Source organism: Cystoisospora suis, assembly GCF_002600585.1.
Source record: "Cystoisospora suis strain Wien I chromosome Unknown contig_5728, whole genome shotgun sequence".
Lineage (NCBI taxonomy): Eukaryota > Apicomplexa > Conoidasida > Eucoccidiorida > Sarcocystidae > Cystoisospora > Cystoisospora suis.
The window spans coordinates 6351-29193 of NW_027158518.1; the positions used below are offsets into that span (position 1 = coordinate 6351).

At 46.4% G+C, this 22843-nt stretch overlaps 2 protein-coding genes across 2 annotated transcripts; one reads left to right on the forward strand and one right to left on the reverse strand.

Annotated features, from left to right (window-relative positions):
- The first annotated feature begins 16 nt into the window (after positions 1-16).
- CSUI_009537 (uncharacterized protein) lies at positions 17-12603 on the forward strand. Its single transcript, XM_068069652.1, is given in 14 exon segments — positions 17-1227; positions 1799-2356; positions 2612-3978; positions 4652-5034; positions 5815-6136; positions 6477-6700; positions 7584-7690; positions 8131-8208; positions 8662-8735; positions 9487-9682; positions 10474-10565; positions 11141-11471; positions 11480-11571; positions 12148-12603. The coding sequence occupies 12 exon segments, from the start codon at positions 845-847 to the stop codon at positions 11173-11175; spliced, it is 3819 nt and encodes a 1272-aa protein (XP_067918372.1). The 5' UTR covers positions 17-844; the 3' UTR covers positions 11176-11471; positions 11480-11571; positions 12148-12603.
- A 1992-nt stretch (positions 12604-14595) lies between these two features.
- CSUI_009538 (atpase histidine kinase dna gyrase b hsp90 domain-containing protein) lies at positions 14596-22843 on the reverse strand. The gene has a single exon (XM_068069653.1). It carries the CDS (start codon positions 20786-20788, stop codon positions 16619-16621), a length of 4170 nt encoding a protein of 1389 aa, XP_067918373.1. The 5' UTR covers positions 20789-22843; the 3' UTR covers positions 14596-16618.

Consider the following 22843-nt stretch of genomic DNA (forward strand, 5'->3'; position numbering starts at 1 on the left):
ACACACCAAGCGTTCAGACTGTCCCGTGACTTGCCTTTGTACTAGCTGCCCTCGTTCACTTTGCTTGTCGTCTCTGGCGGCGTTTTTGTTACCCCTTCTCTCTTGGATCTTCCCTCTGTTGGCACCAACATTGAATCTCCGTGTGAGACGTACTCAGCACATGTAGGCGCCGGAAACGACCCGCCAGCGTGGAGCGGTTTTCGAGGGCCGACCACACGTGCATCACATGTCTACAAGCAGGAGAGGAAAGTGACACTACGGAATACGGCGCGGCCACAGTCTGCATGCTTAGCTCTATCTTCTCGTTGTAGACTGCTTGCGCTTCAACGGGACTTCTAGGCTGGACAGTGCTCGGTCTTTTCTCGTTTCTTCTTTTCAAGAAGTTTGCCCGTCCTATCTACGGGAAGTGTCGACGGCGTCCTGTCTGGGTCTTGTGTGTTTTTTTTTTTTTCGTGCTGTGTTTCAACCTTCTACCTTATGGCGACAGACAAGCACGCTGTTATCTCTGCCGCGTTTCCAAAGCAAATCCTGAGAGCTTGAGAAGTTTTTTTGTAGTGTGAGGTCTCCCGGCCATGGGCCTCTCTATGAATAAGCCGTGAGCTCTGCTACCTGCTGTCTCCTCGCTCCCACAGTTAACTTTCTGGTGTCACTACTTGTCTCTGCACACGGGGTTGCCTGTTCTCTGGCTTCCTTCTGTGGTATACGCCTGTCGGCTCTTCCCTGCGTAGTAGTAGGTCTATCTAAGCGGATTTTTATGCTCTGTGCGACCTCTGTTGACGATATGGGTTAAGGCTCCGTAGTCTTCCTTGTCTGGACGTAAACGTTACGTTACTATTTCGTCAAAATGTCTCTTTCTTTCGAAGTCCAGACCGCTTCTTCACACGATAGCGTAGCGGCGATCACCTGCCCATCTTCTGTGCAAGAGCCTCCCTCGTCACCGTCCTCGTCGTCTTCTCTTTGTCCTCCTCCCCCATCTTCTTGTGTTTCCTTTACTTCTCTACCATCATGTTCTCTCCCACACTCCGACTCTCCCACAGAAGGTTTGATCTCTCTTGATGGAGAAGACTGCGGTGCAACATCAGGATTTCCTCGCTTTCCGGATCGCATACACACGGCCCTTAAACGTTTGATTGATGGGTTAAATCGGACGATTCATGCCTGGCAAATGCAACAACCTTTGCTATTAGAGAAACAGGTTGTTCTTTTTCGTGCTCTAATAGAAGAACAGTAAGCTTCACACTCCTCTCTTTCGCGGATAACCCCATTTCTACTTAGGTGGAGTGGGCGCTAGCGAATGAGCAGTATATTCATTTTCTCGCCTGGGCACCATGCTCAGTATCTACAAGTAGGACCCCATGCTTTTCATCGCCGAGTCCCGTATGTAGGCGCAGACGGTGGCTATATCGCTGACTCTACTCCGCCCCTAGCAGGTGCGGAAAATATAGAAGGCCTGCTATTTTCAACTTGTGACGCGGAAGGCCACTGAGAGTCTGTGCCAAAAGCTCCCGGAGTCGAAGGAGTACACATTTTACGGCATCAAACAACGCACACATGGGTACCTTGATAGGTAGACACGTCGGTGGTCCCTGTGATAGAATTTACGGACGGCTTAGAGTTTAGCCAAATTACGGCCCCTATCTCTCAGCCGCTCTACATTGCGCATGACGTACTCTACTCATATATGTAGACGTGGTGTATATAGCCTGTGCATGCACCTCTTTGCGCGCAGCACAGATCTTATTGTTGCGTGGACGCAGATTTTTGAGGTGCCTGCGTATCATCCGGTGCTTGTTTGTAGATGTGCGTTGCTGGAGGAAGGAGGCGTTCTAGCGGCTTTATTCCGTGGCTTTACGCGAGTGACCGATGAAGACAGGTCTCTCTTAACATCTTCACCTTCTCTGCTCTTCACCTTTCTTCTCCGGACCATCTTATACGCAGTCGTTAATCGGCCTCTGTTCAAAGAAGATATCATTGTCTCATCTGCTGCTTCTACGCCTCTTCCTGCCACTTCTTCTCTAAGGGAAGATAGTCAGAAGACCCGTGAGAATCATCCCGAAGAATTCATACAGTCTCCTTTTGTTTTCCTTCGTAACCTACATCCTGTGTCTCTCTGGCTTCATGAGACTACAGAACGCACTCTTCTTACTGCGTGTCCTCCCGTTCCCGTTCTTGCCTTCTCTTCTTCGCCTTCTTCTTCGTCTATTTCCCTCGCTTCTCTTTCTTGTTCTGCGTCTCTTCACGACTTCCTTGTGTGCGCACAAGCATCTCTAAAGGCGAGACGTCTGACGCTAGAGCAACTTTTCTGCTTCCTTCGAGAAACGACGTTGGACACTTTTCTTCCTTCTTCACTCCTCAAGTAAGTATTCTTCCTCCTCGTACTTCCTGGTATTTCGTCTTCTCTCTTCTTCATTCGCTCTTGCCTTGTGCCTTTTAAGTCTTCTCCCTCCCGCATCATATCTCTCCCACGCTGTCTATTTGAAGGTGCTGTGTATGAAGGCGCTGTGAAGCCAGGAGAGACAGGTGCACCCTTCCAGGGCTGTTAAGCACTGCATGTCTTATCCTTCTTCATTCTTTTTGTGTTGCTATGTGTCCGCATTTGCTTTGTTTCCAGTGAGGAGATTCCGCTACTCTGGCGTAAGATCGACGTCCTTTCACATGCACTTCTCCCTGCTCTTCGTCGTACAGCCGACTGTCTCTCTGAGGCTACTGCTCTAGAGGCGCTCAAACACGCTGCAGCTTCTTCGTCTTCTTCCTCGTCCTTACTTGGCTCAGCCTTCTCGCAAGGAACTACGGCGGATATCCCAAGCATCCCGTCATCGATCTCTTCAACTGATGATGCGTGTGTTTCCCGGAATGGAAGAACGTCGGGTGAAACGTTTGATGTTGATAGGGAGCTTAGGAGGAAAGTCTCCAAAGCTGAGGGCTTAGTGAACCTGTGGATCTCTGCACTGCATTCTTTTCTCACCAGAGATTTACATGTACGTGTTCCTCTTCCTTCGGACGTGCAGATACAGTCAAGTCCGAGTGATGATTCCTCTCAGGCAAGAAGACAATCTCCTGAAAAAGGGATTAGGCTAGAGACTTCGGAGGGCAAGGCCCCTGCCGTAGGAGAAGAGACAGGCAGAGAAGATGACAGGGTTCAAGCGAAGGAGGCAAAAAAAACTCAAGGAGAGAAAGAAGAGAAATGCCCGAAGAAGGCTTCAAGATATCATCAAGAAGCTCTTGTGTGCCTTGCATTCATCGGGATCAGTGCTGTTGACTATGCTCCTCGGCTCCTCGAATATATGCTTCGGCTTGTCGGAAACAACTGTAAACATTCGACCTGCCTTGTTCCAAAGGGGAATACTTCTTCCCCCCAGGGGTCAATCAACTCGGCCTCCCTCTTGCTACGGTATCTAAGGGACTTACCTGATGTCGACTCAAATCGCCAACACTCTCCAACAAGAGGGCAGCATTCCACTTTGGTAGACTGTTCTTCATCGATCCCAAAAGATACACGAGGACTTTTCTTCTCCTCAGGGAAAAGAGACGATGACCATTCCGAGAAAAACGGCTCCGTTTCTCCCAGGGAGAAACCTCCGTCTAGTGAAGCTTCAAAGAATCTCTCTCTTCTTCATCCGGGCCCCCCAGACTTAGTGAAAGAATGCTTCGTCCTTACTCGAGATTTCCTTCTTTCTTTGCTTGAAGGGACTCTTGCGACCTGTAGAGACACCCGAGGAGACGAAGAGATTGAAGAAGGATTTCGAGAGAGTGATGAGGAAGAAGAAATGCTGAATCTCTCCACTGACGGCTTGTCTTCGTTTTGCGCTTTCTATGAAAAAGCAAGAGAAACCAACAGAGAACAGCAAGAAGAAGAAAACTACTGGTGGGGTCGAATGAGGCGACAGCACATGGAAAGATTAGTAGGGGATGGAGAACAAGGCGACGCGGTCAAGACACTTCTCAAACGTCTTCTTCAAAATGACCATGAACAAACATGTAAGTGTACACTGTACATACATACACACGCACACAAACATATTCGTACATACACCCTCGGTAGGAAACAGAGAAGCTAAAAAAGTCGCAGTCTCAATCCGTAGTTTTTCAAATATTAATTATATTTGCCTCGTATGCCGTGGGTGTATTTTTGCCTTCACTGCGTCACCCTCAAAAAGCGAGGAGGCCCACGAGGCTGTTTATACTTCATGGTTCATGTCGTCCAAGTACAAAACACGTTGACAACCGTGATGTAAGCATCCAGTGACGATGGCTGTAGACTATTGCCTCTCTATCTATATGTATCTGTACAAAGTACGCATAACAGTATACACTTGTGTACACCAGTAGGTAGGTTAAACTCGCATGAGCATGCATTGCACTTTTACGTATGCGTGCTTTCTTAGAAAAAAATACATGTATATTCGTCTCCGACAGTGTTTATCCACATATGTTCTCAAGTGCGCCTTCATGTCGACACAGTTTCACAGCCGCGAGCGTCCCAATTAGAATGTGTGTAGATCCAGTAGGTGCCCTAGTCTCCCTGAAAAGACACATAGTTTCCTTTATCTTCTCTGTGCGTATGTTCATCTCTTCCGTCCTTAAGCTCACTCACTCGACTTCCATCTTCCCCTAGCGTCGTCTTTTCTGTGTATTCTTTCTTCTCTCTTAGTATCTCTTCTTCGCATTTGTCTTCATGTGATCCCCCTCCTTGACCTTTTTCTTCACCGTCTGGAGACTCTAATCTTCAACTCTAGCTCAACAGAGAAGAGTTGCTCTTGCTCCAAGGGCCTTATCCTCTCTGACTCTAGCTGTGCTCGCTGGGAGAACACAACTAATAGTGCCTCAGGAAATGACCATACTAACACCACGGATGACAAGCCTTCAACAATTCTAGAGGAACAAAAGGACGATCTACCGGGAGTCCGATTTAGCGAGTCTTCCCGATCATCGCCTCCTACAGGTCTTCGGAAAGAGGGAAATAAGGGGTCCAGCAACTCTTGTCAAAGCGAGATTTTCCTAGGAGAAGTAGAACAATTAGGAGAGGAAGCAATGGTACGGAGTGAAATCCTTCTTTCTTCGATCTGAAGTGAAAGTCTTTTCAGTCGAACAGATGAGGTCCAAGAGACGAGAGAACGGATGAACTGGATTAGCATATTGATATGTCGCGAAAGATAGGCGTAAGAGGACCGACAGTGGCTGCGTCGTTGCCTTGATGTTGTCCAGAGTTCAGGGTTAGGATGAAATGAAATGCTGTATGTTTAAAATACTATGACAGCGTTGTATAGTATATCTACTTGTAGTTTGAGAGGATTATCTTTGTGAGAACGATTGTTTGCAGAACATGCCTGCACACATTCCAAGCGCGTCTGGTGACGCGCCTTTCGACTTGTAGCGTATGCGTCGCCTGGTCGTACCATCTTCAAGAAGAAAAGAAGATTCACAAGTGGAGTTGTGTATGATCTGTACTGATGAAAGGAGACGTCTTTCGTTATACGTGGCTGAAATTGTGTTACACATTTCGCAACTCTGGGTCTGATTTTGCCTGCCCGGCTGTATATTTCCCTGTGCAGTTATATGCATGCGCATCCTACCCAGGCAGTTGAAGCACACCGGTGTCTGTATACATCGAGGTTTCTCCCTTCCTTTTTCTTTTCCTTCGTCTTCAATGTCGAGTGTATGTATTGCATTTGTGTTGCTCTGAATATTGCTTTTCTCTTCTTCACTCCTCGGTTAGAGAAATGGTGGTTCCAAGAAAAAGTAATGGGTCTAAGCACTGAGCTCCAATTGTTCTGTGTCTTTCCTCCTCTGCTGTCTGCTGTCGTTTCTTCTCAGACCTGCATGCAAGAGACGGTTCCTATCGCCTTTTCAGTATGCATTCTTTCTCTTCAGCTTGTCCGTCTTTGCACTGCATTTTCTCCGCGTTCATTTGACCACGTCCTTGTCACCGAGAATGAGGAGTTACTTTCTTTGCGAGTCGAAGAAGCTTTACAAGAGGAAGTTCTCTTCGCTCAAACCTCTTCAACCTTCTTGAGTCGATGCATGCAGCTAGAAGATCTCTCTTGTCATCTTTTATCTCTCCTTCAAGCGAGAACAAAGAAAAGAAATCGTTTTTCATTTCTTGCTCACCACTCAGAGTCGAACGTCTTTCCGAGCTGTAAGTTCGCTTCGGACACGCGAGAGGTTTTGTGGCGGGTATCCAGGGAGCATACAATGCACAAATCGCGCTGCAATAGATTGTCTGTACCGCCGCGCGAACCAGAGACTAGTCTTGACAAAAAGAATCAGGTTCAGCAAAACTCTGGACCCGAAAGCCATGTGTGCTGTTGTCTGGCTGACAAGCAGGTGCCAGTGGAGTTCTTCTTTGATCTCACAAAACAAAAGATGTAGACACTTGTCTGCTTCCGGATTGGGGTTTAGTGTATACGCATATGACATTTTATTCCTTCCTACGTGTCTGTCTTGTCCTTTTCTTACCCTCGGTCTTCTTGCATCAGGCTGCACATACACCTGGACAACTCGCCTAGCGCTAGCCTTCCGGTGCGCCCCGGTTCTTGTCTCTGTTGCTGTCGCATGTACAAGACCTCATATAATCCTCGACCCCCTCGCGTCTCTGGACTTCTCCGGCAACTCTGAGGAAAAAAGAACGAAGGAGAAGAAACGTAGTAGTTGCGACCAAGGTGGCCGATTCACCTTGGATAGTCTTTTCGCGATCATGCATGTACGCATAAACAGACTCCATGCGTCAGGAAAACTATCCATATCTGTGCTATCTGCGCGTCTAACGTTTTCATCTGTCATATTTGAGTTGCGCACAAGACAGCTATCTATATATATCCGATGACATTCTTACGTTCTTCTCTGAAGACGTGGCGCGGCCCCGTTTGTCTAGCAGGATAGAGTACTTGTAAAAATTTCGTTTCTGTGAGAACGAACTTTTTCTCTCCTTTCTTCTGTTGCTTTAAAGCCAACTTTTCCCCGGTCGTCTCTCCGTGTCGCTTTTTATTTACGTATGTCCTCTTGTTTGCGTAATGATTCTCCTGTGTGGCCTCAGTCTGTTTCAAGACCTGAGAGTAAACATAGTCGTACGGCCCGCAACTGTCTCCTCATCTTTTTCCAAGATCCGTGTCACGTAGGTTGTAGTCCTTTGTATGGAGAAGGAAACGTTTAGCTACGGTTTTTCTGCTCGTCGTGTATGATTCATCTGCATTCTCTATGTATCCATCAAGTACATTCATGTGCATGTAGGATATCGATGCGTGTATTCTTGTGAAGGAATGAGAAATGGTGTACACAACGCGACTTCTGCTTGAAACATCCGTTTTCGGCTTTTCTCTCTCTTCATCACCCCGACTCCGTTCCTCTCCATTTTACACAGTTAGATTCTGTCTTTTTCCTTTCCTTCCTTTCTGGTAAGGTTCCTAAACGAGTCTGCTATCCTTCTTAACTCGTGATGTTTCTCTTGGGATGTGTGTTACTCAAGCTCACGGGTTCGTATTCCACTTCATTTGATCTTAATACTCCGCAGCCTCAGCCTCTTTTTCTCTCATTTCACTCAAGTTGCTTTTCTTTCGATGGCGGATGCAACGTGTGTGTCGGTGCAGAAGGACGCAGCTTTTCGGAAGGAGGTTCTAGCTGTTCTTTCCTCTCAATCCAAGTTTAACTTTCTTCTCAACCGTATGCCAGGGACTCTTTCAGTTGATGCTCTTAGGTAAGTGCGGGAGACACAAGGAAAAGAAGAAGTATACTGGAACCACATACAGCGTGCAGTGCTTAGTGCTCATCATAAGTATGGTTGCACCTTCCTTCACACGATACGACACCAGCATGATGAAGGAAGGAGGAGGCATACGTACGGAGAAACGCAAAGAGAGAGTGCGTGTATATATGTACTTTTATGTATATGTATTGTAAAGAGGGTAGTCGCGCACTTAATCTCATGAAAAGGTTGAGAACTGATCCGGAGGCTTGGCATGGATATTTTCTCTTACATGCGGGTCGGGGGCTTGTGGAGAGAGAAGAAGATGCGAAGTTCTCCTGTCGAGAAGATGATGTGAATAGAGGAACCAGACAAAAGTGTTTTTTCTCTTTTACGCATCGGCTCATACTACGTCTCAGTTTTTCTTTCTGCTTGATAACTTTTGTGTGCAGATTTCTGCTGACACAGGATGCCCCAGAGCTACGCTGGCCTTTGTATATCCTCCAGTCTACACATGAACAAGCAGCTCTGTAAGTCGCTCCCCAACAAACCCTTGCACTCAAAAGAGACCTCCGCTTCAAGTTCTCCAACGAACTAAGTCTGTCAGCTCGCGTCAATGAGCGTATACCCCCGATGTAGTCAGGTTGCCTGCTCGTGCTTTCAGACCGCAACTAACTTCTACTCACCTCTCTATCTGCCGGTAGTTTCTTGCTGTACGGATGTTGTATCCGTGTGGGCATATAATAGTTTCAGTTAATCAATCGAATGAAATTAACTTATCTTTACACATTACTTAATTAACAATAACTCACGTACGCATCTACAACTCTGTGAAATGTCCGTGTGGGGCTCAGCAGATTCTTTGTATCCTTCTCTCTGTATATATATATATATATATATATATATACAGCGTAGGTACATATGCGTAGCATGCAAGATCCTATCCGCAGATGGCCTCTGTACAGATCTGTCTGTCTTTGCAGGATGGACGGGGTTTCACCAAATTCACACGCGCCAGCTCTCTTCGATGATCTTCTAGCTTCTCAACAACGAGAAGGTAGAAAAAAAAGAAGACTGACCTCCTCAGTTCTTCTATCTTCTATCTGTCAGTCTTGGCGTTCTTACGACGTGGTTGTGTACGTCTGTGGCTTCTCTTATGGCTTACGTCTTCACGTGTACTTTGCACAGAGGTTGTGTGTTTATCTGCGAAAGGAAACAAGTTTCATCCGCTGCGCCTGATGAACGGCCTGTGGTCTCCTAGGTACGTGTATGCGTGGAATAGACACGCGGGGGAACTCTACCTATTTAAGGAAAAACCTGCGTTCAGTTGTCGTACATGAGGGTGTCTTCGGGTAATCGGGTGGAGAAAGCCGAAGGGCGAGGGGGTTCTCCGCAGGACGCCGGGGAGAACGTCCGACACGTGGTGTATGCTCTCTTTGTCAGGCGATACATTCTTTATTTAGTCTGGCTACGCGTGCTTCCAACCATGTATGAATGTATATGTGAGTATGTATGTATGAACATCAATGTATGTATATAAGTATATATGGATATCTATGTAGGAATACGTGTGTATGAATGTGTGTGTATCAGCACGTATGTACGTGTGTAGTACAAGCTAGGGCGCAGGTGTGCGTACAGTTACGATTGTGAGGATTGCTCATACGTAAAGCCCTGCCTCCTCCGGATAAATGACTTTCCTCGTGTAAAACGTCTCCTAGTTTGTTCTTCTTTCTCTCTGTTTGTGGCCATGTGAGTGGGATGTGAGCGACAACGTATCTTTCTTTTTCTTTTTTGCTGGCATTCAGACTCAATACCCCATCGGTTGTTCTTTCTTCGTCTAAGCAGACTCGTAGCTTCCACGTTTCATCTTGAGCTCCCTAACACCACGCTAAGGCTCCAGCAACAACTTCAGCATCTTCAGCGTCGATGGTTTCCGACATCGACTCTTCTTGATGATCTAGCGGTCTCTTCTATCGCCTATAACCTCCAGTGTACTATTTTGTAAGACAGCGAGGCGTCTCATTACGCGACAGTAAAAACAATGCGAATGAAAGCGTATATCAAGTGATACCCAGGTCTTTGTACTTAAATGGTATAAGGGCGGAGAGAAAGCGCCGCGCCGGCGACAAGTGCAGATCCTTTCAGGTAGACTAGATAGGCTTTCATGCCTCTATATCTCGATGAGCACTATAAACTTTATATGTATGTATGTATGTATCGGTGGTCTATCCTGTGCCCCCATTTCCGGTCTTGGCAGGGAAAGCCTCGGAAGTTTCAACTCAAGCATCGTTCACAGTGCTTCCGTGTTCTTATAGACTTTTTGACGTACTCGTTCGCACGGAGGATATCATAGCAGTAACTATAGTTCGTCTGGGCGTTTTACCAATTTGATGCTTTTTGATTGCCCCACCTAGTCGGGCGGGGAAGGACCTTGAACGGTTTTCGTACATACGCTTTTACGTAGATGTAACTTCCTCTTTCTTCTTTTCTACCTGTGGAATACTGCGTAGCTTCTGCTTTCCCGTCGTAAAGCATAAGGCCGCTTCCCGCCAACAAACAGAAGAACATTCGTCTGTCTCTCGTCTTGTCGGACATGAGCGCGTAGACGTGCTTCATACGCAAAAGTATCCTACGGATCTATGCGTAAAGTAGTAGAATATCCCTGCGTTTCGTTTTTCAAAGCAACGTCGTGCAGCTTTTCCTTCCTCCTCCTCCTCGTTCCCTGTTGTCTTCTTTGAAGCTTCGTCCAGCGCCTCGGTCAGGTAGAAATATCTTTTTGTCGTTGCGTGCAGGAAAGAGCTCTGGAAGCCTATGGAACCTGTGGACGTTGCCAAGATGACTATCGCGTCCCTCGAGGGAAAACTGCGCAAAGGTCTTCCCGGTGGTGAGAACGGAATCGTCAGAAATACATCCTCATACATAGGTATATGGGTACGTACTGTATGTGTAGAGGAAGAAGCTAGATATATATACGTACAAAATTATGTATTGGAAGTGTAACGGAAAGATTCAGTTACATATAGATAGACATGGATACGTGTGTACTTTCTAGAAAGTTGGGGGGCGATGGCAACAACGAGCACTTCTGTGGAAACTACTGGATTCAGCTGCTGCCTTATATATATCGAGTAGTGCTTATCCTTTATACAGAACAGAAGTATCCGCGTGCCAGGCAGACGTCCCGGTCCTGTGCACAGGCTTCCTTTAGAAGTGGAGGCTTACCATCATGTCTATCGATGCTGAATTGATTTGACAGAAGTCTCCTTCTTGAAGTTCAGCTGGTTGCTGCCGTGTCTATACGGAAAAGACCAGTTACAAGCTGGCGGATAAAAGTCTCCGCATTCCTTCCCAGATATACAGCTCGGGATCTGACTATTTACACTGCACAGTCGATGTCTCTGTCCACTTACGCGATCGAAAACACTTGGTGTGTGGCCCATCTACGTACGATTCCGGGTGGGTTCAGAGTGGGTACAATGCTCATAGGAGTCTAGCTAGGGTAGAAAAAAGATGATCAAAGAGAGAAAGAGAGACAGGTAGGTATACACAGAGGTACCCACGGCCATGTTAGACATACGTACCCTACACACGGCGATACACAGATTTGCGTATTGGGATACTTGTGTATGCGTATCTGGGCATATATGTGCATTCGGGTGGTCTAGTGAAATCAGTCGTATTTTTTTCTTTGTGTAGAGGTATATCTGTTTTGTTCTTTCGTGAAGTATACCCGGCCCAGAGTCATGAAAACTATGACAAAAAAAGGAAATGCTGTATCAGCGTGTAATTTTTCTTCAGGGAATCTTGCTGTACGCCGCAGCGTACGAGAGGTAGCTAAGCTGTTTCCATACTTAATGGTTTCAGAGGCCATGACAACGTCTCTCTTTACTGTAAGATACAGTCTCTATATCTATTTATGCACATATGCATTGGAATATACATGTATCTCTTTATCCCTTGGATTCTTCCTTCTCCTACTGTCGTCTCTTTCTATCCTTGGGGAGTGGACTCGCTCTTTTGAGCTCAGAGAGAAGAACGAGGGAACACGGAGAAAGTCACATACGGCCCACGTCGTAGTACTAGAGCTGCCCCCTAGGAGTGAGTTAATGTTCTGGAGAACAATCAATAGACTAGTTGGTTTTTGGTAGGATGGGAGACCAAGTACAATCCCTAGGTCGAATGACATTGATGTGCGATCATAGATGGGCGTAGGAACTGACATACGATAATACCCTGGACATTTTTTGAGACAGACATGGGCGTCCGACGCTCACATGCGGTCAGGTGGTCGCCGTATTTTGTCTCTCTCTACGCGTGCTTACGAAAGCGTTATATATATATATATATAAACTTCAGGTGTGTACACCTGTAGCTGTAGAGATGGTGTACGAGTGTGTGTGCATCTATCTCTGTGCTGTGTATTACACGGAAAGGGCACCATCATGCTTCCCTTTCTCTACGTACAGGAATTCTGGAGTCTTGTTTTCGAGATCGATTCCCCTACTTTTCTTCGGCTTAAGAGAAAAAAGGAGACAGTAGAGGTAGAAAAGATCCGGAGGACACATGATATGACGGCTGCTTCATGTAAGAAGTCCTCCCCTCCTATTCTCGATCCAAGCCCGTTACTTAATACATTTGTGTATGAATTGCTATTGCGCTACGGTCCGAGTATCCTAGCCCTAAGTCCTACATCTTCTCCCCCCGATTCTCTTGTTCTGTCAGCTCTCCAAGCTAAAGAGAGTCAACACGCGGATTCTTCTGGTTCCGACACCTGTTGCGCAGGAACAACTAGTGGCAGTAGCAGTGGTCGTTCAGTTGGAGAGTTCACCTCCTTGTTTCTGATCCTCTTGGCCTTCTATCTTGAAAAACGCGAGACGTTAGCTGCATGCACTACAATTCCTGGGCAGCCTTACCCAGTGTAAAACCAATGAAAGCTGCAGGGAACACAGTAGTACTTAAGACACCTATCTATTTGTAGACACATACAGATAGTATGGTGGCGTGTAGCGTAAACATAGACCAGGTGTAATCCGGGATAGTTTCTCTCCGCTGTAGGTAGTCGTACACTGGTCTACGGACAGATAGACCATCTTCGCGCTCACATCATTCATACACGCATGCATCTACATTTGGCCCGCCTTTTCCGGCTTCACCCTTCAGCGAGAGGAAATCCACACACACGAAGAGATGGAAAGAAAGAACCGTGAAGGGTTACTGAAAGATGGACAGTAGGCAGTTACAGGCACCTGTTTTTTTTGCTTGGAAGCTCCTACGCCTCCTGACGTACTATGACTGCCGGTGTTACTTGTTGTTTTGTTTTCTTGCCGGGGAAGGCTTCACTTCTAACCTGAAAATACGCGTAGTCTAGAAGGAGTATATGCCTCCTTTTCTCCTTCGTGAAGTCGTGTGTTGGAACCCCAAGGCCAAGGGTGCCAAGTTGGTTAGAGGGTTCTGCCGGCCGAGACTAGGCCGGGAGACTCGCATAATTTAGAGAGTACATACATGCATAGACTGGTATTCCGTAGTGAAGAAGCAGCTCCTTCCAAAGTCTCCAAGTGTCACTCAAGACACTGTGAATTTCGTCGCGATAGCATCTGAAAAAGATAGTTGTCTACCCTGGTTTGCCTTTCATACACTTCTTTCTTTCGTTTGCTCTACATGTGCTATGCACTGATAAACCGGCGTTCTTTGTTTTCGCGCTCGATTTGCCTTTCATAGTCTTCTTCCTTTGTTTGCTCTACATGTGGTATGCACTGATAAACCGAGGTTCTTTGTGTTCGCGCTCGCCGTTGACAGGTAAAGTATATATATATATATCTGTATACATGTCATGAACGCGTATCTTCTTCCTCCTCATCTCTTCCCCTGGAGAACTCTCTTGGTAAGAACTTTTCGCGTTAGGTGCGGCGGAGGGATGTTTTCTTGTCTTCGTTGAATCTCTTCACCCGTCTGGATACCTAGTGTCATTATCATCGGGTTTTAACAGTTGAGAAAGAAGGAATTGCATGGAGTACCAACTAAAGGAGCGCATCATACCCCCTCTCTGTAAAGATACAAGAATACAATACTGTCGTCCCTTCTTAGTTCGGGACTTCCATACACCACTACAACTATTACCCCTCTGATACGCGAGCAGACGCAGACACTTGGACGGTCAGTCAGCCAGCCAGGCACAGGCGGATGAACCAGCAAACAAGTTCACAATGCAGAAATCGACGAAGCATCACCCCCCCTGGTTCTATTCGCCCGATCCGCGCATCCAGATTTCTTGATGACGGTGACCATCACAGGAGAGAAAAGAGGAAGGCATTCCTTCATGAACTTCATGTGTTTTGTGTAACGTAGTCGAGACGACGGAATTCAACAGACGTATCACCTTTATCTCCCCCAGGGTTCTTCTCTCCCTGGCAGTACAGAATGAGAAACGGTTGAGAATTTGATGAACGGCGCATCACCAGTACGGTGTTGTAAAATCTTTACCGGTGTGACGCACTCCGTCGCTATTACAGGCAATCATTCGTAGAGTTCTCCAGGAAAGTGTGTACCTACAACTGTGGAGGTGTTAGTGGTTTTCTTTTCTATCTTCGACTACGGTTATCAGTCAATCACCCCTCGATCTAGCCTGACGAGGTGTCACCCCAATTCTGTTCAATACCAAACGTTTCTTCTCTTACTCAGACTACCTCTCCTCTTCGCGAGGGGAGGACGACTGCAGATCTTTTATCAATTTTTGAAGAGATAGAGAGTAACGCGTTTTTGCACATAGTTATGAACTGTCATTCCTGTTACAGCACACGAAAATCTACCTTGATTTCTTTCGTTCTCATACACAAAAAAAGGAGGCCATTCACTCCCCTTCCGCATCAGGAGAACCCACGAGACGCGAGATGAATGTGCTTTACTAGTTGGTATAGTGCTTGCTGACTACGGAGATTCATTTAGTGTGGGGCTTTCATGATTCTATCTCTAACAAAAAAGCGATAGAAGACACATACGGATAGAAATGGGCCTGACACACGACGACTACCTACCGTACGAGAAGGGACTTCTCTCCAGATGATAAAGAAGTCTCTAATAACTTTTTCTTATCCGAGCCCCCGCCTGGAATACCTACCTGAAGAAGAAAGATATACCGTACAAGAGAGATCAACTCCAAAACGGAGGCACGTATACTATATGCGTATGTGCATCTACAACAGAATAATAGCTATTTCTTAGTTTCGCCCGGTGGTGATAATGATGATGCAGCACTTCCGGAGGGTATGGACCGGAGAAAGTGAAATTGACACAAGAGATGAAAGACGTAGCTACGCAAAAAGAACTCAGCTTTCACTCAAGAAGCCGAAGGAAGATAAAATGAATGATGAAGTTCAGTCAACATTGCTGGACCAGTAATAATACCAACTACACTCTGTTTTTCGTACGCGTACACAACTGTTTCGCCAAGCTGATTGTGGTGAATGACGAGTGAACAGTACTTAAGCTAATCTATATGACTGAATCATTCTTACTACATGTCGTCCCTTAACAAATGTAGGTGAATAGAAACATTATTTGTTTCTCTTGTAGGTATAGAAGAGGTTTTTTTTTTTGTTTTCATGATCTCTGTCCCCTTGATTGACTGTCGAACGCATGTATGCGTGCATGCATCGCGGTAGTACTAAAAGTCGCCGATGCCTATGGAAAGTCGCGGAAAGGCAACAACATCGGCTACAGCGCATCAGCCCCTCCCGCCCTTCCCCCGAACGGATCTAACAGCATCGGGCTTCCCTTCGACCACTGTCTTTCTATTTCTTGTTCCACCCCCACGTATCACAAACATTCCTTCTACTCTCTCCCACTCTCTCACCACTTCTCTCCACATACGTTCTATACACGTAAGAGGCCCAGTCCCACCTCAATGAGTATTAAGGTGTACATGCGTGGTGTAACCACGGACAGGCTCACGAAAGGAATAGGGGCCGAGATGTTGACCGTACCCCCCACAACCTCCTACGTCCGAACACGACACTTCCTTCGTTAGAAAGGTATCATCTCTCTTTTTCTTGGAAAATCGCTCAAGCCAGCGACCACAGATTTCTGTTCCATCTTTATTATAGTAAAAGATTCCTTACAAGAGAAACTTTCCTCTGAAAGATGAGTTGCGACAATGAAAGCGCGCATGAACTGCAGGCGCCCATACTGTACTATATACCACGGTCGTGCAACACCAAGCACGTTTGACCGAAGGAACACCTGCAAGAAAGATGAAGAAAGGATCCAAACAATGGTAGACATCACCGGCTTTTCTCCTCTTTCGCCATCTTTCTTCCCTCCTTTTCTCTCAAACTTTTCGGGTCTTTTTCCATACGTACGAGGAATCACTTTGGTTCGTCCACAGGTATCGACGACAGTTCAAACATACAGAAATACCTCGAAAAGTCGCCACAGAACTTCATATAATGTCTATGCATACGAGTTTCAGAAGGAGACGACTTCTTCTCCCGCTCACTATTTCCTCCTCCATTCTCTTCCCCACCACTCAAGGTGACGCTACTTAGACATTTCTCCTGCGTTCTGCGCGGCTGTACCGACGCCCCTTGTGTGACACTTGCCCATGCTTTCCTCCTCACGCGTTTGAATGAGAGGGGGGTACCAGAAGCAGGAGATGGGGCCAGGGCGCGAATCGACCTACACTCATCGTTCTCTGAAAGTCGAGTGGTCAGAGAAGGACTAAGAAGACGACGGTCAGTCAGCCAGCTTGCCGCACTTTCCCTGTTTTTCTTCCCGATGAGAAGAGTCGGACGGCGGTAATGACTCCTTAGTCAAAACGGCCACGAAAGGAGATGGCACGTTCAGAATGCTTTGACAGACTGGATGACGAGTCCATCAGGTACTCCACACGGGACCGGGGCGACCCCCCACCCGCAGTGCAAATCCTTCTTCTCAGTGAGACGGCTACGCGAAGCGAGCATCGCCTACCTCACACAGGAGTGAAGTATTTGACCACGCACCATCATGTTCCATTAAAAGTTCCGCTGGAACGACATCATCATCATCCTCACTGACATCATCAATATCTCTACTGAAATGACAACTGCTATTACTGAACTCTCCTGCTTCTTCTCCCCTTGGAACCGACAACGACCCTCCTCCCGTTACAGAGTCATCCTTTGTCTTCACCTCTGTATCAGAGTCCACTTGTATACTTTTCTCTTTCGCTAAGTCTTCGCCGACGATGTTGTTACTGCCTTGGTCTATCTTCTCTGACACAAGAAGATGCGAAGAATGTTGCAATGTGTTGACCTCCTGGTCTCTCTCATCTTCTGGCTTTGGATCCGGGACCATCCCCGTAAGGGAAGAGAAAGAAGGAAGCATTTCACTTCGAGTGTCTACGGAAGGAATGAAAACATACGCATCTGTACCTTCACCCCGGACAGAATGTAGAATTAGACGGCCTCCAAAATATTTCATATAAGCTCTACTCATCAGAAGACCTACCCCACATCCAGACATGCGTACGCGTTCTAGACGATCTGATAAAGACTCATCAAGATGGCCAGAAGATGACACGACATGATCGCCATTCATCTTATCTCTTCTATCTGTTGTTCCAAGATTCCTTTCGCCTACGGGTGAATCAGAGCGGTTCCTGTGAGATACACACTCACCACTAAGAACACGCACACGATTCTTACGTTCTTCTTCTTTCATACTAGAAAGGATATATGATGATAACGGCGTAGATGTTTTGTAAGAATGTGAATTGAACAAGACGCATGCAGCATCCACCATAGCTTGAGAATCTTTGTTTAAACAATTGAAGACTTCCTTTCTCTTGGCTTCAGACATTCCAATTCCCCTGTCGGAAACTTTGACCCAGAAACCGTCTGGAACCCTCGTAACTACACAGTCAACGGGAGGTAAAGTAAGCGGGTGACGAACATCATCTGCACAAGACTGTTGATATTCCTCTCTCCATCTTTCATGAGTTGCTCGGAGCGCATTCTTCAACAACTCCGCAAAAATGTATCGTAAGATGGACGATGGAAAGACTATAGGCGCAGTCTGATCTACTTGATGAGGTGTACATGCACTCCCCGCCATCCCCCCCCCACTACTGCCATGACCGACACGATGATGACCAACTGCTCCGCTTGCTTCAGATGGACTCGAGCCACGTTGTAACCACCCCCAGGAGCTTCCGCTTCCAGCAAAGAAGGTATGAGAAGAAAGATTTAAAGGCTGTTTTTCAGCAGAAGCATTCCCAGCCTCATTCTGAACAACATAGATGCGTACAGAGGATATGGAACTTCCTAACTGCGACTGGCATATCGCATGTGCTTGCTGTGAAGCAACTATCAGTTGTTCTGCAGGATGACAATACCTATCAAATATGCCGATAACTCGTGGTAAAGACAGTGTAGAGGCGGATGATGATGAGGGCGATGGTGATGAGGGTTCAACACCTGTTCCCCCGCTACGTAAGGAGGACAACGGTGGTGTGATCTCCTTCCTGTCGAGTCCTTGCTTCTGAGCTATTGCTTGACGTCCCGAGTTTTCCATTACCATTCCTGTCTTCCTTCGATGATCTTCCTTTCTCAGACGATCTTCATAAGACTCTGTTTCGCCCTCTTCCATCCTCCTCACTGTTTTTGCTGCGGTATGCGCATAACGTCGCTTTGGACCTGATGCTTCATGCATTCCATGCCCCCGTGATAGATCACGAGACGAGGAAAAAACCGACTGCTGGTGCTTCTTACTTGGTAAGAATGCTGCGCCGTCACCACTTTCCTCTCCTGTTCTTTTCCTATCATCTTGAAGGGTGGAGTAGGGAACACTGTTGTTATCTCTACTATTGAAAGAGGATGATGACCGCGCCCCTGCTGCGAATCTTGTATTCGATCGCTGTAAGACGCCTGAGAAATCTGGAGAAGAAAGACGAGGTATCGGCAAACTCCCTTGTATGAGCTGTGTATGAAGATTATCGAAATGACATAAAAGAACTCCCAAACTAACATTACGGACAAAAAAATCTTGAAGAATCTTCTCCATTTGTCTCTCAATTCGATCTAACGCCACGCGAGATGATAATGTTGATGACGTCGTGATACCTTCTCCCCGGTTGCTTCCGAAAGTGACTGTCGTCTTCTTTGAGTCCCTTGAATCAAGACTTCCGAAACAGCTGACTGGTATTCCTTCTTGTGAGTTCTCATACTGTTGGCGAATGCCCCCTACGACAAGAGCAATCACACGAGTATGAAGACTACGCAAAGCTCGAACTCTGCCTAGAAAATCATGATAAAAGTCTAAGGGTCGTAGTAATGAGGACGAAGACGAAGGGGGAAGAAGATCGCAAGACAGAGATGACGATGGGGAGCGAGCATCTCCCTTGTTAATAGCCATTCCCGACAGCTCCCGTCGCCTCCCCTCATCTACTTGTAAACCCTCGCCGTCCTCATAACCTTTCGAACTCGTTCCTTTCCATGCTGATGATACAGTTGCCAACGGCTTGAGATTCATCCCCTTAGTCTTAGGATTCTCACTGTTTCTTACTGTTGTCGTAAGATTGGGAGCAAGGAGTTCATACTGTTGGAGGAGAGTATCTTGAGCAATGCGTAACAACCCATGCAGCTCTAAAGGGACATCAAGCCCACCTCTTCTTTCTTTCGACTCTCCCTTGCTGTTGAAGCATCTTTCATTAGGAATCTTGTCGTGTAGTAACGTCTCCTCACCATACAGTTTCCTCTTTTCTTCTGTAGATACAACTTCACCTCTTCCCCCCGCCACTGAACACTGTGTCTGAAGACTCTTCAGATGATACTCAGCTTGATTTAAGATGGCCCCGAGTACCTGTAAGGCTCCTACCTGGCCAGCATACCTTAACCTCAATTCTTCAAAGAGAAATGACGCGACTTTCTTTTGTTGCTCAGGTGTCTGCGGAGGAGGCGCAAGAAGTGAAGCAAATCTCATACGTCTTGGAGGAGCCGATAATCCCGTCTTGATATCCTGAACGATGTATGGGTACAATCGGCATTCGTACGATGATAAGGCACTTGCAACCACGGCCGCAGAAGATGAGGATGACGACGGCGCTGATGATGGAAGCGAAGCCTCATCATGAAACATTTCACACCTTCCTGTACCGTTAACTTGAATCCTATGAACGTCTTGACCTCGATCACCACAAAGAACACACGGCCGTGGCCGTGGTGACATTACGATGTTTGTACCTCCTGTGGTCACATAGCTGTTACTGGAAAGAAGAGTTTCATGCGTCGAGGACGGTGAAGACGAAGACAATGTGAGTCCTGGAATCGTAAAGGACATTGTACTGCTAACATGATTAGGCCTAGTATAAGAATTGATACGTTGGTCGTAAACCTTGTTGTCTTGATACCAAGAATCACGAGAACTTCCTAATGCCGACCCTACGAGTCTCGCACCTGCATACGTCGAGAAGAAACCACCTGAAAAGTTAGATGAGTTGAGCTGAGAGCTAACTGAGGGACAGAAAAAGCTTCTGTTTGCCAACTCTTGCCCCCGTGTATGATAGGAATAAGGAAAAAGCGAGAAGCCGGCGATTATGCCCCGTAAAACAGGACTACCACTCGTCCTCTTCTTTTGTGGTTTCGCATCACCTGGAGGCAATCGTCCACTGTACAGCGACTGGCGGTTAGGAGTTCTCTGAAAAAAAGTCTCCCCTTCTCTCTTTTCCGCATGCCCTCTCCACCATCCACACTGATAGAAGGAAGCCGGAGAAATCGTACAGAAAAGAAAAGGAGTCTCTCTTGTGAAATGTGACGCTGGAAAAGATCGATCGATCCCTCCGCACCCCCTTTGAGATAAAGACATCATCCAGTTTTCTCCTCCTCCTCCTGCCCCATGTGTTTTTCCTTCTTTTCCTTCTCTGAGACAAGGTGAGAACGATGTGAAGAACCGATGACGACAGCGGAGACTTGAGTCTCTCAACCCTCTCGACGACGACAGTAGACGGTTACAAGCCATTACCATCGTCCTGCCTGAAAAAGCTATCGACATCTTTTTTTGAAGAGCTCCTCGACTCTGTACAATCGGAGCTACAACCATAGAAAATTGTGAAGCGGGAGATGAGAAGTACACCGCCATCGTGTCTTCGAGTGAAAGAAAACGACGTGTAAGGGGAGGTAATCTTCCAATGATATGAAAAACGCCGTCACTGGGACGGAGAATCCGATGTCTAAGTGATAGTTACGGGAAAAAAAGACCAAAACAAAAAAGACAAGAGGAAAAACGGAACCCCCGGAAAACTCAATACCTCTGTGTCCCAAGAAGGAGAAACCTTTCCCTGTATGTTAAGCCATCTAAATAGAGATATGATGATCGATACACTCAAGGCGAATTTTCATCCGTTCCTTTCAGTTGAGAGCCATAAAAACTCCATTTTGTCCCGGGTCTGAAACCGATCAGATCGGATAGGGTGTGAAAACTTCAAGGCGAAAACATTCAGAAACCTCTTCTTTGATATACCGAAGGTCTCCCTCGCGAACAACAAAGACACGCCACCGTAGAAGATAGCACAGTAGCGTTTCATCCGAGACAAGATAGATCTTATTCTTTTTCTCGTCGACCATCTACCAGGACAGACAGGAAAGGATCTCCCTCGCTCCGCTTCGATGGATTGAGAGAAACAGCATAGAAAAAACAAGTAATACAAGAAACTAAAATCATTCACATCAGTGATGTGAGAATAAATACTACCACGGATCTATTCTTTTGCACGATTGGGCAGGCTGTACACTCCATAGCCCGTTCGCCCTTTTTTTGCTTATCTTCAAAAACGGCATACCGATCCACCAAAGATGATATAGATAGATACACCTACTGCAAAGGGAGAAAAAACCCTGTCTCTCTAGCGGAGGAAGTCTATGAACCGACTATAAGAGTAGGGACGAGATCAGGTTTTGCTTCACATGGACAGGCCTCTTGATGACAATGGTACTTGGGAGATAGCACCACCATCACCATCTTCACGAAAACGACCGTTTCTTTATTCTAGTGAATCCACTGAGAAGGAGAAAGGAACAGTTCCTCCTCATTCATAACTATCTACTTTAATCAAATGAATGAGAGAAGGAATCTAGAGGAAAAACACCAAAAAAGGACTCAAGTCAAAATGACAGCACCACTTGTTGAGTGGATAAACAAAACAGAGTAAGAGATCATGTCATCACCACCGCATATATGTAAGAGGCATGACCAAAGAGATAACAAGCCTCAAGAGGAAAAAAACAGAATACGGATGAGTAGCAAGATACTGCAAAAAGGCATCTTCATTTCTGCGCAAGCAGTGATAAAAGGTCGCAAGAGGGAAATATTCTCTCAGAAAAACAGAGGGGAGATCAAAGGATGAGAAACACCCTTGCAATGGAAGATGGAAAACGAACGTACTCACAACAGAACTCCTCCGTATCACAGAGGCAGACGAGAGAATGCATAGCGGGGGNNGGGGGGGGGGGGGACCTCACAAGACACTGAACACGAATAAACTCTGAAGGAAAAACGACTACTCCCACGGAGAACTGACTGCGTTTACCCCGACAGAAGAGCCACTCAAAAGAGCGTCGAGACTCTCCAAGAGAAAGTGAAAGAATATACGAAGAAAACACTAACAGCAAAAATCAAGGCCTCTGCTCTCGCGTCATTCCAAGCACAGACGGACTGATGTACACAAGAGAAAGGCACTTCAAAAGGCGAGTTCTTTTTTTTCTCTACAGCAACCACAACGGCGTGTTGCCTTCGTCCTCCGAAGCATTTACTGTCTCGTCAGTAAGATCGGGTGAGTCTCTAACCCAGCACTTAGACATATCGGAGATTCCGCAGGCGAGAAAAGAGCTGATGTCCTGTCGGTACACTTGAGAAAGGGCAGACCGTATCAGTCCCAAAAATACTCAAGCGACGAACGAGAGAAGACCTACACAGACGAACAGATGAATGTACTCTTACTAATAGTGAATGACAAGACAACCATACGTAATGGTGTGATCTAGATTGTAAACGGAAACCAGACTCGCATCACAGCTTGAAACAGGTACTGTCTTAGGCAAACACAGGAGAATGTGGAAGTCTTGAAAAGGGAATAAACGAATGAGACAAGCTACGATTGTGATGCTGTTCAAGAAGTAAGAATATGAAGAAAAGAAG

Coding starts and splice junctions, on each gene's coding strand:
- CSUI_009537 (XM_068069652.1), top strand. CDS start 845: ATGTCTCTTTCTTTCGAAGTCCAGACCGCTTCTTCACACGATAGCGTA. Junction 8,736..9,486: donor AGCTTCTCAACAACGAGAAG/GTAGAAAAAAAA, acceptor GCTGGCATTCAG/ACTCAATACCCCATCGGTTG. Junction 10,566..11,140: donor GCGCAAAGGTCTTCCCGGTG/GTGAGAACGGAA, acceptor CGATTCCGGGTG/GGTTCAGAGTGGGTACAATG.
- CSUI_009538 (XM_068069653.1), bottom strand. CDS start 20,788: ATGGCGGTGTACTTCTCATCTCCCGCTTCACAATTTTCTATGGTTGTA.